The sequence below is a fragment of the Bombus vancouverensis genome, chromosome 11, assembly GCF_051014615.1.
Source record: "Bombus vancouverensis nearcticus chromosome 11, iyBomVanc1_principal, whole genome shotgun sequence".
Taxonomy (NCBI): Eukaryota; Metazoa; Arthropoda; class Insecta; order Hymenoptera; family Apidae; genus Bombus; species Bombus vancouverensis.
Window position 1 is genome coordinate 12679971 of NC_134921.1, and position 17763 is coordinate 12697733.

At 38.4% G+C, this 17763-nt stretch overlaps 2 protein-coding genes across 2 annotated transcripts in view; one reads left to right on the forward strand and one right to left on the reverse strand.

Moving 5' to 3' along the window:
- The window catches only part of LOC117154867 (uncharacterized), a 14534-nt gene extending 12512 nt beyond the window's left edge, over positions 1-2022 (forward strand). Inside the window, exon 6 of the mRNA XM_033330236.2 lies at positions 1151-2022. Coding sequence (XP_033186127.2) covers positions 1151-1369 — 219 coding nt within the window. The 3' untranslated portion in view covers positions 1370-2022. The remainder of the gene's footprint in view (positions 1-1150) is intronic.
- The window catches only part of LOC117154739 (Shaker cognate w), a 47440-nt gene continuing 31692 nt past the window's right edge, over positions 2016-17763 (reverse strand). Inside the window, exon 5 of the mRNA XM_033329981.2 lies at positions 2016-17054. Within this exon, the coding sequence (XP_033185872.1) occupies positions 16990-17054 (65 nt within the window). The 3' untranslated portion in view covers positions 2016-16989. The remainder of the gene's footprint in view (positions 17055-17763) is intronic.

Below are 17763 nucleotides of genomic sequence, written 5' to 3' on the forward strand. Positions count from 1 at the left end.
TTCTTGCTATTTGAAAGTTACTCGAATTTATGACATGAATAATTCACTGGAGAAGTATTAAATTGACCGAAAGTTCCGTGGTCTTTGTTCTTTCGAATGAACGACATCGATTGTTCTAACTGGAACTTGTCTTAACAATCTCAAGTTTACTAGATACGAATACGAACTGATACTACAAGATATCCTACGTTTCATTGATTTTGTGATGCGCGTGATACTTTTGCTTGAATGAACGTAACAAATTTTTGCAGGTAGTTGTAAGGAAAATCATTGGACGATTAAAAAGTTTCCAACATGTTGCAAACACGAGCATGCAACTACCTTGTTAATACGAGAAGCGCGTTTTTTTAACGAATTCCATGTTCAGCTGGTCTTGTAGTTCTAAACTGTTACTATGCAACAATGAACGCTGCAAAATGTTGCTCGGAGAAATTTATTTTAGTCACGAATTATGGATCAGTTACCTAGTTAAACCTCATGAAAAAAAACTGTGGTAAAAAATGTTTGAAAGTGAAAGATTTACGATGTTTTTAATTACGTGACTGTAACTGGTACGACTGCAAATTAACTACTTTGCTATTTACAATTATACCAATTATTTTAATTATTCGCATTAGAATCTAGATTACGAAGAGAATTTTTCACGATGAGGGCAAGAGAAATAGGAAATACTGTTTTTCTTTCTTAATTTCGTTCATTTTTCACAAACACGAGCAAAGCCCTGACGGGCACAATGCGAGCTCGTGCAAACACTGCAATGCGAAAAATTACGCTTCACGTGTCTAAAAATGCGTGTGAAAAATGGGAAACGTCGTTTCGTCGTCGTAAATATTATTCACGCGTGCTTATAACGCAAGAGCCTCTAAAAAGATGCTTGAAAAAAATCATAATTTTAAGTAATTAAAAATTAACAACACACACATAGAGATTCAGAGTGTAACAAATTTTCTCCTCTATTATATTCCGCATAGAATACGTTGAACGTACTAACAAAGGATGAAAGGAAAGAAAATGAACAAAATACGCTGGTAATTAAAAATGAAATTTCCATAGAGTTTCGACTAACCTTTTCTTCTTCGACCAAGTAGACATCCACGTCGTCGTACGCCAGACTTTTGCTCGCGCGTTTCAACGAATTTCCCTATTGCAGCCTGGCAACAACGAGGCCGGAATTTGCAACCTTGAACACTGCGGCAACTCTCTGTGCGATCGAAACGAGCTGGACGAAGAAGGTAACTGCCGCGTGGAGACCTGGGCAACGCCCTTTCGTATTAGGGTGGCTTTCGGTCCTGGACAGGACACGGGAACCACTCTCGAGGACAATATTGGCATGTGTCTCGTGTACGAGCAACTACCCTGCGTTGTCTGAATGGCCTTGGACCGAGAAACGAGTGGAGACGTATCGGGTGTGACACAAGTTGAGAATTCACGTGGTATCCAAAGGTTAATATTTGAAGAGGACGATTTGATGTTTGCTATATCTAGCTAAGCCGGTCAGAATTTCCTACGAAATTAAATTTTTTAATTTAGAAAGGGAGAAACGTGTCTCATAATTCGTACGTTTATACGCATCGCGAAAAGAAAACGTCGCAAGCCGCTGAAATTAAAGTAGATACCTTCCGCTGTGAGCAAAAATATAAGAGGATCAAAAGATTCGTGGGCCGACTACTCCAATTATAAAGCCAAATATCTAGCAGCTTGTCGCAGAAATGGCCAATTAAGATTCTGAGACTCCATCCAGCGTTCTTCATCCACCGTCATCCTGGTTTCCTCGCTTTTCGACGAAGATATCCTACGGGGACAGCGGTCGTTTTAACCCTCTATAACGCCGTAGGTAACTTGGGATATCTATATTCATCGGACCGTGTTTTGAAAATGTTATTTCGTCCGCTGCAACCTTCGTCTATCGCAAGCATATCAAGCTCCGATTATAATATTTCATCCAGTTATAGAGGATTAAAGAGAACCATAGACAGAAATGTACATCGTTTCAGAATGATCGAGAGACACTGATATCAAAGAGTTAAATAGTCTTTATTTACAAACGAACTAGCTTAAATCGCAAACGCAGCGCACAACTCTCGATACAATAATAGATATATAATTCGCTTTTTCATTTTTTCAATTTGTTTTCATTTTCGCCTCTATTCTCTCTCTCTCTCTCTCTCTCTCTCGCTCTCGCTCTTTTTCTCTTTCGCTCTCTCTTTCACTCTCTCGATCACGCGTCACGATCGTCGGCCACATCACGCCACAGTCCAAATCGCAAACGCAACTTGAGTCTACCCTCCCTCGAGTCCGTTTCTTCGCGGAGATACCCCCATTTGTATTACGTCGTTCTCAAGTAATTTATTATTTCATCGATCCTCGTGTTTCTAAACGCCGGCAGAGAAATGCGTTTCCACCCTCTTGGAACTGGGAAGTTGGAAGTGGCCGACGATGATCACGGGAATCGCAGCGATAACGATAATGATATTACAAGAATAAATTATAATGCTATTAAATACAATAATGAAGGTGACGTCACGCCGGAATTTCGAAAGAAACGATGCTCCGACCAGAACACGGCGTGACGTTACGAGCTCCTCATCATCGTCGTGTATCTATGTATGTTCCTCGATTTAGTCCTCTATCACCTTTTTTCATCGTCTCCGTTCTTTCCTTTTCTTCTTCTTTTTTTTTCTTTTTCTTTAAATGTATATAACCGTAATGATAAGTAATAATAATAACGAGATTAGCAATAATCGTGATCGAACGACGATGACTTCCGGTGTCCGGTAGACAAAAACTGTATTCCGGAGGCCGGAGGTCGTCGACGTCGTCTGGCGTGTGTAAGAAAAGTCGTACCACTATCTACAAAGTCAAAAAGACCGATAAAACGTGTAAAAGGGCGGTGGTCAACGAACGTGTGTGCATATGTAGGTCTGTGCGTGTGAGTATGATTTAGATATGTGTGTGTATGCGTGTGTGTTTGTGTATGCTTCTTTGTACAGAGTCCTTGGATACAGCACATGTCGCTCCCCTGATACCGTACTGTGCTAACTCGTAGTAAGGTTTTCCTGTACATTTCTTTCTCCTTTTTCCCCTCTCCCCTTTTTTTCTTCCATCCTTTCTTTTTTCCCTTTCCTTTATTATATCATGGGTTACTCTTATCGGGAACTTGGATCGATCCTTCGAAGTCTGGCTTAATGAAACAAAAAGAAAAAAAGCTCTCCCGTCACTTTCTACTTGTTTATTTATTTATTTATTTATTTATTTAGTTTTTCTTTGAGAGAGTAAGTACTTGAGTTATTTTAAAGCGTCATGATATGTATACTATTTAGAAGAATCGGCGAATTGTTTCTTGTTACGATGTGCTATCTTTATCTTCGTTTTATTCTAGTTTATCCGTCGTGATATTTCGTGCTTTCTGTACTTCCATTTCGTGGATTATCCTTTCTGATATCGATTCATGGAGGTAGAGGGATTGAATCGCTTTGTCGTAGTTGCAACTATAAACTTTGATCAGTGAGCTGATTTTTTAATTTTGCTTCGTTCAATGGATGTTTCGTGTCTTTTTTTTTTTTTTTTGTTTCCGTTTTTCAAATTATCCTTCGAGATATCGATTTAATACGATGATAATTGAATCGTTTTGCGCTTTGAACGACCAACTCTTCGGTATACTGATTCGTAATCTTTCGAAGTTACATTACAGGCTCGTTCGATGGATGTTTATCTTCCATTAAATTTGTTTAAACATCGTATACGTTCGATACTGCGATTGATTCGTTGAATAGCTACTCGAAGTGTGATGTGTTTGTTCAATAAATGTTCGCCGTTTGGTATGTTTATTAAACGAACGTTTGCCTTGTAATCGTATTTGTTTTCTAGTTCTTTGGTCTCTGTTATATTTATCGAATAGGCTTCGCTTGAATTTGTTTACTATCCATATTTAGTTGTACGACTGGGTGCACGTATGCGTGTTCAGTGTTTATATCATACATTTCTGTTTATTCGTTCAGTGATTTTAATAAAGTGTAACCTTTTTGAGAAATAGATGTAGTAGATTTAAGCGTCCGATATTTATGTGCTTATTACTCATTTGACACAATGTTCTGTTGTTTTATGGCTACAGCGACTTTTTAATGTCGAGACTGCGAATAAGAGAACGAACATTAGGTAACAGAAAAATATAACTTTTTGAGGACATTTCAGATATCGTCTTTTACGTTTAACTACGAAAATAGCATGATCTTCCTCTTTCGCGCAACGAGATATTTTATCCGGCGAACATTACTTCGGAGTACTGTGTAGACAGATTGTGCATGAAATCTTGAGATTATTATCGTTTGGTTTGAATCCTTCCAAAGAAAATATGAAAAGTGAAGAACAAACCAAATTCGTTAAGACGATTAAATGCATGAGAAGTTAGCAATTTAATTAGAAGAATTTGCAAGTTTCAAGATGATTTTTAAATTTATGACATAAATTCGAAAGCATTCGACATTTTTTCACGACAAACCTTTGCTTACATTATTATACGCGAATCGTGATCAAGTACACATCGACGAGCGAAAATGTTTCGATATTAACTTTTTATTTACGACACATCGATCGATCTGATATTCAGAACTTTTATGCCCTTTCAGCCATGTTATGTATTACGTATTACGCTTGATTTAAAATAAATAATCTAAAAAGAAAACACTATGCGCGAGAATGTAACAAAACCAGGTTTTATTCTAAATGTAACGCCGTTATTCTACTCGAATTTTCTTTTATCATCGATATCATGATATTTCTTAAAATTCCATAAAAACTATAACTATTCTCTTAAAACTTTATCTTTAACATCTTAAATTTTCATTCTTTACGAGTATTTCTGTTCAACATTCAACGTTAAATAAATTTGAATAATAACCGTAACTGTAGCGTATTACAGAAATAATTTATTTCTGTGTCCTGAATTCTGCTTTTTACACAATGCATATATTACAATACAAATGTTTTGTTAACAGTTGGTACTTATCGCGTTAGAAAATGAAATAATAAGAGCTGTTTCTAAGACTGAATTGATTAAATATGCCAGTATATATACATATATACCGTGATAAATCAACCGGCTCGGTATTTCATACTGGTAACGCGTTTTAATTGCAAACTCAAATAATGGTTCACTTTGTAACAATTTCGTACCATTAAATATCAGTTAAATCGAGATACTTATTATATGGCTTTCAAATATTTAATTTGCGTTGGACGAGAAGTCGAGAGGTAATTTCAAATTCATAAACTTTTATACAAAAGTAGTAGCACGCTAGCGGCAAATTGATACTCGTCTCTGCGTGAAATTCTGTCGCTGGACGATCATTTTTTTCTTTCCATCTGTAGTTTCTTCTTCGATACATTTTCTCGCTTTTCAATATTCTTTGAACAATTTTGCTCTGACAATTAGTAACGGTGTTAAAGAGAAAAACGTCAATTCGCCTGGAAAATCTTCCTCGCCAACGCGTACCGTCGCTGTGATTCACTATTAATATCAGGCAACAGCGGTTTGCACGGATACATATATACGTTCGCAGAGATACCTTTTATTTTCTTTCTGCACATCCGCAAACGCGTACAATTCCTTTCATTTTGTTCTTCTTCTTTTTTTTTCGTCGACCTTTTCCCTCTTTTTCTACGTATTTTCTTTCACGCTCTTCCATTGCTTCCGTCATTCTGTTCTTCGTTTGCACGCGGCACATTTTGAAGCACTTTTTCTTTGGATAATACCTGGACACTAGTCGACTATCAAAAAAAAGTTTAACTCAAGTTGCGTTTCCTTTTAACGGGCTGAATAAACGCGTACCAGGTTAAATACTGGAACGGATGACAACGCGAACCGGTTTCTTTTCCGTCAATGTAGCGATGACTGGACATTTCACGGTGAACAGGATCTCGTTATAACTTTTTTGTTTCACTTTTAGAATCGTTTCGATGCGTGCCATCTCTTTATCATATCATTACCTTTATCAAGACCGAATAGAGATCAGCGTTTTTGGAATTGTAGGAAATTTACCGTTTAATTGCAATTATTAAAGATTGGTTTTATCGTTCGCTTCAATGGGAGCTTCATCTACTAACAAGATAAAATTAACAATCTAAAATTATTTTTCCATGATCCTGTCGCGCAGCTCCAACTTCCATTGTCTACTTTTGTTTACTCCAAACTCCGATGTTCCCGTTTCTCGTTAACACAGCCCAAACTCTAGTTTTCCACTTGCGTAACTCAACGTAACTCAAATTTTTATGTTCCACTTCCCATTAAAACAATCTACAGTTTCACCTCCAACTTTCTGTTAATCCAGTTCAAACTTCTATTTTCCACTGCTCTTTAATCCAACCAAAACTTCCATTTTCCACTGCTCTTTAATCCAACCAAAACTTCCATTTTCCACTTCTCTTTAATCCAAACTCCAACTTCCCATTCCTCTTTAACGAAGCCCAAACTTCTATCTTTCTCTTCTCCTTAACCCAGCCGAGGCTCATAATTTCCATTTCTCTCGAAACCTGTTTCTCAAACTCCTGCCTTCCATTTCTCCCTAACCAACCCCATATCCTCGGCTAATAACACAAGGGTTAAGACTCTCTCTCTCGTGCCGTCACCGTACGCTTTGTTTCTCCGATTTCCTCGTTCAGAAATCTATCAATTACACCCGACTCGATAGCAACCGATTGAAATCCTGTCGCGGCGTCGAATCTGCTTTCCGACCCTCGATCGGATTTATTCGCCGTCAACGGAACAATGTATCGGATTCGCGAAGACTCGTTTGCGCGAAGAGAACGTCAGCCTATATTCTATGGCTTTTGTGTTCCTCGAGGGGCGTGTAAGGAGAGAGATAAGATCGGGAATACTTTGCGGATTGTCGTACACGTTGTCCGGGCGACAGGTCACGTATCGTTTTATATCTGTTCGCGGCGAATCGAGTGGCCAACGCGTAATCCACGCACGTAGGACTCGTAAAGGGATCGGATAGATAGAGGTTTCAGATAAGATTGATCACCGGTGATTCGTGTCACACGGCTGAAAGATTTCTTTTGCGGTTCGTGTATCACGTTCGAGCAGCAGTAATTTACCGTTGCAGATTCTCTGTTGTTCCACTTGTTAGATTCGTGGCTCGGCTGTGACTAGAACAGTTCCTACTAACTTTTTAGTTTAGTTAGTTTTTAGAGAACAATTTTGTTCCGTCAAAAATATCGACAGTTACACGCTATACTTAGTGTTAATGGTAGTAGGCCTTGCTTGCAAATTTTTATACGTATATTTAAGTTGACGATCTGATTTAGAAAGAAATTATATGAATTTCACGTTCTTCGATCGAGGTATCATTTTTTGAACAAAAATTGCGTCGTTCATCGAACGAAGCGTATCATTTTTACGACGAACGATAGCTTTTTAATTTATAGGCCTTGTACTTATACACCGTATTTTGCAGCAGACAGTTGGCAACGATTAAAAGGAAGGTGTAAGAAATTTATCACACATTTTGTCTTCCGCGGTAACTTAAACTCACCTCGAAACTTGAAATCGTCGTTTCATGTGCATTGAACTAACGAAGAAAATTCTATTCGAGTGACTTACGGTTCGACTAATTCGAATCGTGTTTTCACCTGCTGATTTAAGAACACTCCCAGCATTGCTAACAACCCTCTGCTAAATTATCGATATTCGATTAAACCAGTTCGCGGTATCTAGAATTAAAAGTATCTACTGAAAAGCAGACGTTCAATGGCGACATTCTTTAAAGAAGATCGAACCGTCGTACTCATAAAAATACAAATTTAATCAATAATTTCGCATGATGTTTCGCGATAACTGTTCTGTTATGTTAAACGATATTTATTAATGTATTACTAAATATTTAGCGTACGGTTCAAGCGGAAATTCGTGTTTTACCTTAAAAGTAAAATATAATTAATTTTACCCTTAGGTGACTTTTCATTTTTCCACTGCACTATATCCTCTATTTTACCTCAACTTCAAAAAACGTTGCATCCGGGTAGGTCACGGTATCTTCTTACTCCTCTGACATTTAATTTTCGCCACTAATTAATTAACGTCGGATCAACGAGTGGAAAATTCCGGACAAATCGCGTAGAAACGGTTCCTGAAGTGAATCGAGCCTGAATTTAATCACGTTTTCGGTTCATGGGGCAGATTTAACGAAAAAAATTGTTGCTCGTACGATGGAATTCTGCCCGTTTCTAGACACGTTGTTGATTATGCAGTTGCCGATGATGTACGATTGAATATCCGCGAAATTTTTAGCGTCACCGATTCGTATCACAGTGGGAGCTCGATAATCGAATTTTCATCGTTTCGTATTAAAAATTAGAATTTATTTCTTTCTTTCTAAAGTTAGTAGTACCGTAGGATTACTTTCTTTTTGTGTTCCATACCACTTAATAAATGTTTCTTCCTGTTTACGAGATTAGTATTTTAATATTTTTAATATTAATTTTATTTGAACATTTTAATATTTTGTATTTGAGATTAATATTTGGTTCTGGCAGTAGTACCTAGTAGCAAAGTGATATTATTTTCTCGATTAGGTATTCGCATATAACTTTGAGACATCGTACAATATTTTCTTTGTTGGATATTTGATAAATAATTATTTCGTTTCGTTCTACTCATTCTTACGAACGTCGAATAAATCGAAGCAGAAATTCACTCGAAAGTTTCGTTTCCCGTTTCGTTCTTGTCACGCTGCATTTAACTTCAACCATTAACGCGTATATATCGACCACTATAGTGTCTCCTCTGAACGATAAACCCGTTATTTATTAAAATTCGTTATTGTTTAAAAAGTCATTATTCATAAAATCACGTCCATATTCTATTGCCTAGATTTTCAATTTCTCAATACTCGCAGATATCGCAGTTATTCTTCATCTTCCACTTTCCTCCCTTTTCTGGCTTTTCGCCAACCATTTTCAACCCCCTTCTAAATTACGGCACTACCATAAAACTGTCCAGGAGTGCCAACAAAAACAAAACTCCCAACTCTCTGCTCGATTTCTCCTCCCCGACAACTTCACCTCCGATTCACCCGAAACTCGATTCACATTCAGTTTCTCCAACCAAACCTCGCTGATCGCATCAGAATCAGCTCGAACGATTCGCTAGCGGGCAAATATTCCACTTCCTTTGATCTTTCACGCGTCTTTGCGCATGAAAGTCGCTCCCCGACGTTCGCAAACATGTTTTTCCAAATACGTTTCTCTGGTTCGCGATTTTCTGTTCGTCTGGTTCGTCGATGACCTACGAGTCTCGTATAAATCCTGGAAACACCTGGTCCTGTCCACGAAGGAGTCAAAGTGCGCCTTATTATTGGTCGCTTGATATGCTTGCCACGTTCTCCACTTGGCCCTGTCAGTCCCCCATCCCCCGCTTATATCGCCGTTTCAACTCTTTTCCTCTCTCTCTCTCCTTTCTCTCTCGCGTGCAAACACGTGTACACACGATCGTAAATACGAATGGTGCTTTCCTACACTTTCGTCTTCCGTAGTTTAGACGACAGTGTAATTTTTCTTTAAACGCAATTTGAGGATCAGACGGATCGTACAGCGTGGGGTTGTACAGGGGGTGGTTCGATTGGTCCCGGCGGTATTCAGGGTGCGTATCGTGTGCGTGTCACGTACGGATACGTTTCATATATGCGTACGGTCATGTACGTGAATATACATGCTGCTGGTGTCTCTGGAAAAACGAGTGTTCGATCTCCCGTGTCCAACTTCTGTTTTCTCTAAGTGAACCTGGTCATGTGTTCTTGTCGTGTTGTATTTTTTGTTCGTGTTTGTTTTCTCGTTTATTTTTTTCCCCCTATTTTTCCCTGATTGTATTTCTTTATCCTTTTTCGTTCTTTCAGTCGTTTTGCTTCTGCATCTTTACTCGGGCAAGTTCACAACTATTCGTCCAAACACTTGCACCGCGACGTACACGTCGCAGGCGTGCGGAAGGTTTTCTTCGAGGAAGATGAGAAACGCGACGCGAGGATACTTGGATCAATGCTGCTTTAGGTGTTCTGTGTTTTATCCCTTGCTTCTTTTATTCCCTTCCTTCTCCCTTTTTTTTTCTTTTCTTTTTTCGTAGTAATTGAATGTGTCGTTCTGAAGATAACAATGCTTTGAAATTTAGCGACGGAAGTTTCGTATACAATGTTCGTTCGAAGCATTGAAAACTAGAAAACTCTTTCTTCTCGTTTTCAATTTTGAATAGGTGGCTTGTAAATCACTTTTGCTCTGCTGGATTCAACATTTTCTACGTTTCTTTGGTGGCTTTCGAGACTGGTATTTTTTGCATTTTTTCTTTTTTCTCTTTCGTTTAAACGTTATATCTAAATGAGTAAACGGGCACGTTATCGTGGAAAGAATGTACAACGAGCGATATCATTCTAGCAAGTAAAAAAATGTCTTTTGCCAAGCATACATATTATAGCGATGTGCGCATGATAATGAAATGACACGATTATCCACTATATTTTAACAAAGCATACGTTGATCAAGTACCGTCTTAAACTGCTTTTATATTAAAAATGTAATAAATATTACGGGCACGGGCTACAAAAATGGACGAGAAATGCCCATCTCTTGCAGTGTCTACAAACCAATATCGACGTAGGAATAGAAAACGTTAGAAAGGAAAAATTCGGCAAAATCGAAGAAACTGTATTTGTTCGAGAAAACAGAAAATATAATTCTAAAAATATATAATCGTATTGCCTGACAATCGCATTATACGTTTGTTAATTTCGATTGGAAACCGATAACAGCTAAGGGGCCAAGATCTTAGTTCTCCTTTCTGTTCGTCGACATTGATCCATATGTAGACAAGAAGCGGACATTCGTCGTCTATTTTCATCCCCTTTGCCTTTCGATTCGTCCCTTCATTTTCGTTTAGAATCACCCTGTATTACGTGTATCATACAATACGGTTTGTATTGTCTCGCTGTAATTTTTTCAGCATGGTTAAGTATTTACGAACTGTCGGTGAATATTTGCGTTTTGTACGTGTACAGCTATGTGTCACAGGTGGACGAGCGTGTGTCTATGCATGTGTGGGGGTGTACTTGTGCGATAAGTGCGTCGAAATTGTCGAGTCTCGACTGCAATTCGACTTCATCGTTCCTCGAACGCGCCTCGAACGCTGCAACACGATGTTTTCGTCGTTCTTCCAGGGAACCTCTGTCGCCAGTGATATCGTCTCGCGTTAATACACGTCGGATGGCTTAGTTTTATTCATCGGTGCAACCGGCATACCCTTTCGTTCTCCCTTGAGAGTTCGACAATTGTTCTTTACGAATTATTCTAATTAACTTTACGTTCATTTAACGTTCTTATTTCGTTTCTATCGATTACGTTTTTAGAAAACCGTTGATTTAATAACCGTTTTTACGAGTAAATTATTGTCACATGTATACATATATTGCTTAGAAAATTATTTTTAACAACATCGCGACCAGATTATCGTATCCCTAAGTCGCTTCTTTACATGTTGACGTATTTCCATTGGATTTCGTGTATACTTTCTTCTTGTTTTCTTGTTAGCTTGGTGCGTAATGTTTGTTAACGTTTCTTTCTTTTCTGGTTTTTCGTATCTAGGATCGTGTGTTTGTCGAAAATGAAATTATTATAAAAATTCATATTATTTGGTCAAAGTACGGAACGGAGAATCGTTACGTTAAAAGTTGAGTCGATAGGCGCGTTAAAGGTAGGAATTTTATATATATATTATTTTTGTATTCGATCGTGGTATACGATATCACAGTAAATGAAAGAAAGACGTGAAAATATCATAAAACACATGTAGAATTATCGAAAGTAATTAAAAAACGGTATCGAATTATTATCATTTGAGCAACGTTTCCATCCAAAGCCTTTTATTAATCCTAAAATTATGAAAGCTAAACGTCCATCAAGAATGACAACGTTATCGTGAAACATCAGAATTTCTTTTTACATTTCTTAGCTTTTTATCTTTTTACCTGTTACGACGATTTTTTTTTATATAAAAGACATACGTAACGTATATACGTGAATACAGTAGCTTGATGGACGGCACTGAGTCGATTGTACAAATTTCTCTGTATTAACGACGAAATAAAGTCTACGCTGTAGACCGATAATTTTGAGAAATCAACGATATTCCGTGTCCAAGAGAGAAGTTAATTTCGAATGTTCTTATAGAAATTAGTATACCGTTACATTGTATATCGTACTTAAGTCAATTTTTGAGCATGTTACATTGTTCAGTTCCATTTTATTTATCAACGTTCAAATATTCATTCGAAGTACTGTAAATATTCCAAAACCTTAAAGTAACAGTTTTACGATTAGAACGTTACGTTATGAAAACATTTGTAAAGAATATAATTTATTTTATCTCGACGATTCTTTAGAGTTTTAGTTTCCTTCGATTAATTTAAAGTGCATACGACTCGTCCAACTTCTTTGCTCACAATTTTTTCTCTTTTTCTTTTATAAAATAGTCAGCTTTCTTTTTTTTTTTTTTAAACGTGTCAGAAGTAGACACGAAGTTCGAGGGAAGGTTTGTCGTACGTAACGCGGAAACGACATCACTGGTTTCAGAAAGAACACTGCTCCTAAAGATAATAATATCGTGTCGATATGACGATTCGCAACTTTACAGCTTCTTAAGCGTTAAACGACGAAGGCTGCTTTCTCTCTATTCGATCCAAAGTAAACGCGTAAGAATATACCCGAAATATATATAACTAGAAGAAAAGATACTTCGAACTGGCATTGATCCCATATTTTGTAAAAATCTGAATTTAAATTTTATCTGTCGTAGCGAGCAAGTATATACGTATCGTCAAAGAACAGAGAAGAAACGAAGAATCGTTTACGCAGAAAACAGCCGAAAATAGAAACAAAGGAGTATAGAACAGCCTGTGTGGTTTTCGTATTTGGATCGCGATTGATCCGAATATTTACACGTACTTGGACGTATATGAGTGTTCAGTTTCGAGGCTTGTACATCAAAGATCCCTCGTCCTCGAGTTGCTCGAATTTTATCAGCATTTCATCTCCGAAAAGATACTTTTATATTATTACATACGCTATATTAATACCGTAGTAGTTTTATAATCGTTTCTTGTTAATCTTACGTTTTAAGGAAAATCCGGAGAAATGTTCAACTTTTCGTTGCATCGTCGTTTTCTCGTTATTAACGAACTTACTTCAACATTAACGGCACGCAGTATATGCACGAAGCGTATATACAAAAAAGCTTGGCCATCGAAGTCTCGATAGGAAATAAATTTTATTCGTTTAACCTGTTCGGTTCGCCACTCATCCGCCGAGACCGCGAACAAGCGTAGCGAATTTTATTGCAATTGACTTTAATCGACGCTCGGCCTTTACTTGCTTCGTTTCCGATCGGTGCTATACACTTAGCGTCGAGCGAGTACCACCAGACTTTTATTAGCTTTCTCAGCGCTCGAACGTTTTACGCATTTAGTTTGGAAAATTATGCATCGCTAGTTAACGCAGCCTTGTTAAATTATTACAAGAGTTACAAGCAAATATTCGCGATTATCCGATTAATCTTCAAACCAATTGAGAGGATCAGATGGCAATCGAGGCAAATGGCAGCCCATTAAATATTTTACTCGCTACGTTACACTTTACTAGGGGTAAAATTATGGTATATCAAAATTTGTTAACAATCAACGTTTTATGCGACACGTGTGTACATTTGGTCCTCTCAATTAGGGCATCAACTAATATCCACTTTGACGCTCGGATTTTACCAGCTACTAACAATAAGTATTGTAAGATGAGTATTTTCTTTCGATTAATTATCGATCGATGATTGTTAACGGTGATGTTATTAGGATGGCGGGAAATAAATATGTTGTGCTTTTCGTGCAGCGAAAGGCAGAAGAACACCGAAATTTCTCCAAGGATTTTCCACATTGAGGTTTTGTTCGCTATCTCGTTTCGTTCCTTATATCGTTTGGAAAGGAAAGTTTCCAGATGAAAGGTGGAAATGAGAAACGCAAATTGTTCACTCATCGATATTTAAAGCGGCAATCTCGAGAAATTAAGAGCGGCCTTTTATTCGCTTTCGACGACGGTTCATAGATGGAAAGTCGAATCCGTTTAAGGGGAGGAGGGATCTTCTTGGTACGACGTCGAATCCTGACAAAAATTCCTACGAACGTTCCGTACGCAAATATTTAAACTCCTCGAGACGTCGCCAGTCTCATTACGCGGCTCCTACAGCATTTACCAGATACTTTCAGGAATTTTTGGCAGCGAAGCTGTGTTCTCCGGTTTATAAATTATTCGACTTTGACCAACACGAGGCTTTCACTCGGCTTCCACTTGACAATCGACGAATATTCCTCGTCGTTTCAAACGAATTCTTGCGCCAGTGTTGGGCTTCGATTATTTCGGATAACATATAAAATGAATTTAGTCAACGTCTTTTGCATTCGTCGTTCTAAATCTTCGAATAAAAGAAATAACGTTGCTCCGTCGAAAAGAATATTTATAGCGCGTAAAGACGAATACAAAACTTCTTTGCGAAATGACCGAAAACGCTTGGATAGCTTCGATAACTTGGAACAAAGCGAATAATATACAAGTAGCGGGTTTTCTTTTCCTTTTCATTCTAGTAACGAACATTGGTTCACCCAACACTGCCCTGCGCATTCATCCCGTGTACACCTTCTACCCTCCTTTCTCTTATTTTTACCTCATTCGCTTTCTCCGCTTCCTTTTCCTTGCTTCTCCCCACTCTCCTTTCTATCTTTCTTTCATCTCAATCTCATTCAAACATCTAGCAGAATCAACGCGCGATCTTTGCCGATCCAGGCGCGTTCTCGGTGTTTTCCGAATGATACGAGCGAATGATCCGTGTTTACTAGAATGGAGGGAGGTGAAGACGTTGTGGCGAGAATAAAGAACGGACAGGAGAAATTGGAGAGGAGAGGAGAGATCGGTCGCTCGAGCAAACGATCGAAGAAAGTGAAAAAGATACATTAGCTGAATTGATGTATCGCGAGAAGTCCCTGAATAACGTTAGATCGGTGCGGGTAAAATGTCGGATGTTTGGTGCGCGCACGCGCTCCAGCCTCGTTTATTAAGGCGCTCCGCTGTCTTCTTATTTGGTCGTGAAGTTTTTCTCCTCTTCTTTTCTCGCCTCCCTCGCTTCTTTTCCTCGTTTTTGTTGCTTTCTGAAAGGTTAGCAGGTTGGTGCGGACGTGATTTAATTAAAAGCTCCAATTAATTGCTGCCTCCAGCAGCTTTTGATTTAAAACGTGACTCCACTTCCTGTGGCCAAGCTGCTCACTGTTTTTCGCGTTCGGCTTTAAGGCTTTGGAACGCCCTTCATTATCACTTTCCACGCAAGTACTTCGTTCTTGGCAATTTCACGAGCATTTCGATCTTACGATTCGAAAACCGTACGCTGCTTGTTTTTACGTCAAACGTAATTAGAAACGATTCGTAATTAAAACGTAAGATTGCACATGCTGTAGGTAAACCGTTAATTCGGCTGATACGTTCCTTATCGGAGATGCATAGAAGCCAAATTAGTCAATTTTGTCGCGGTCTATTTTCGTTTGACAAGTCAAGCAATAATTATATATTCTCGGGGTACAATTAAGTTATTTTCGGATAGTATAGTTAGCCAGTTTACTCTTCAGGGTGGCTCATTTGTTAGTGGTATCCGTGCTACGTTAATGCGATATAGTTCGTGAAATATTTGTTACAAAATTGAAACGTATAATGTTTGTATAATTTCATGTAACATCCACGCGTTTGTGTTTTAACCACGATACGTATTACGCATACTAAACAGATCGTTAACGTTTCATAAATTTCACTTAGTAGAAATAAAATAGGGCGAAATGAAATTTGCCATCTTCTAATTCGGTTGAATTATATCGACAAAGTTCTCGTTTTCTTCTCTTCCATCGTGTATTATATAATGCGTGTCTACGTTTACAAAAACACAGAGATTATTTACTTATCTAGTCGTTTCGAGCTTCGTACGAACTTACAAAGCTTCTGAAGAAGAAGAAAACAAGCAGCTTGGTATATTTGCCAGAAATATTCTCTTCTACCCGACGACTGTTCGTACCTCAAGAAAATATCTCTGGAAATTTCAAAAATTCCTCTTTCCAACGCATTAGTCAAACATATTCTCTCGTGCTGTACACGTTTTAAGTTATATATATATATATATATTATATATATAATTAAAGGTAAAGTAGTATAAAAATATATAAATAAAATATGTATTTAAATATATCGTAATAAATTATAAATTACATACTATAAATATAACGCGATAAATATACTTGTTTTACACGAATATGTCTATAAATTTATAAAGTTGAAAAGTTATAAAGATAAATTACGTCAAATACATCTCCTATCATAAACATCAGCAAAAAATTCACCAGACCTCAAGCTCTAATAAAACTCGAATAAAGAAGAACAGGACACTTCCAGTTTTACATTCTCCTGCTAACCTTTCGAGCGCAACCCTCGTTCACCGAATTTCGAGAGATTTATCATCCACTAAGATCCCAATGATCGCGTGTAAGCCACCAACAAGCCAGAATTTCACAGCCAAAATTTCTCCCAACTCCTGCTACACACGTATGCTCGTACATACATACGTATACGTGTGCTGGAACGAACAGAAACGAAAAGAAGCCAGGACAGCTGTAATAATCCACGCATGGTCGCAGTGAAAGGCGTCGCAAGTGGTTGCGGTAAAAATCCGACGTTTCACCCGCAGCGATCTAATATTCCCTTATAGACCATGCAATCTTGATACCCGTCTTGAGCTCGTTCCTCCGGCAATCTTTCCCCTCCGTCCCCGGCTCTCTTTCTCTCCCTCACCGTTTTTCCCGTTCGGCTCGGTAGGTCGTCCCGACGCCCCGGTTGAGTGCGCCTCGGCAGTGGTGGAGAGTGGCGTTGGTTTCAGCTTTAACCCAAACCTCCGGCTGTCTTGGTCCCGTTGGTCCGCAGGTTAGAGTTCCTCCGGTCCTCCTCTGGAACCCACCGTACAAGAAGAACAGGAAAACAAAGACACTACAGACCTTCCCGCTCGGGCGACAATTACAGCTAAAATTGTCTTGCGTCTTGGCCAAGACCACTGTTTAACCCCTCGCTTTTTTCCCCTTTTTCTACCTTTATTCTTTCTTTCCTTCTTTTCGCGTTCCCTTTGTACACCAGCAGCAGCCTTTGTGCATGATAATTGCTGGACATACACGCGGCTTCTTCCTAGAAACACTCGGCTCAACGGAGTAAGAAATGTAGGTTTGGCGAACGCTGCGAGTGCACCTGTGATGCGGTTTAAGACTCGTTTCAGGTGCTTGGGAAAGATTGTAGGTAGTTTGGAGGAGGTGTGTCGGTGGCTTTTACTGGAGGTTTTGCGGGCCGTACGAAGGAGAACGTTGTTTTCATGTACGTAGATACGTATAGGATTGCGTGCAGATAACCTAAATATATGTACGTATACAAATAAACGTGTCTGTGGAAAGGAACTGTTAAAACTTTTAACGACTTTGTCTGTACCTATATATTTTGTCAAACCACTGACAAGAAACCACTATCGTAGTATCTTTCTACGCTCTGTGTTCCGTAGTATTCTTCGTTCTAAACGCGAAACGGTATACATGCAAAAGAAAGGATAGAAAAATTGTTGATCAACGAAGAGTAGGTAAACTTGCATCTATATCGGAATGCTACTCGTCGCTC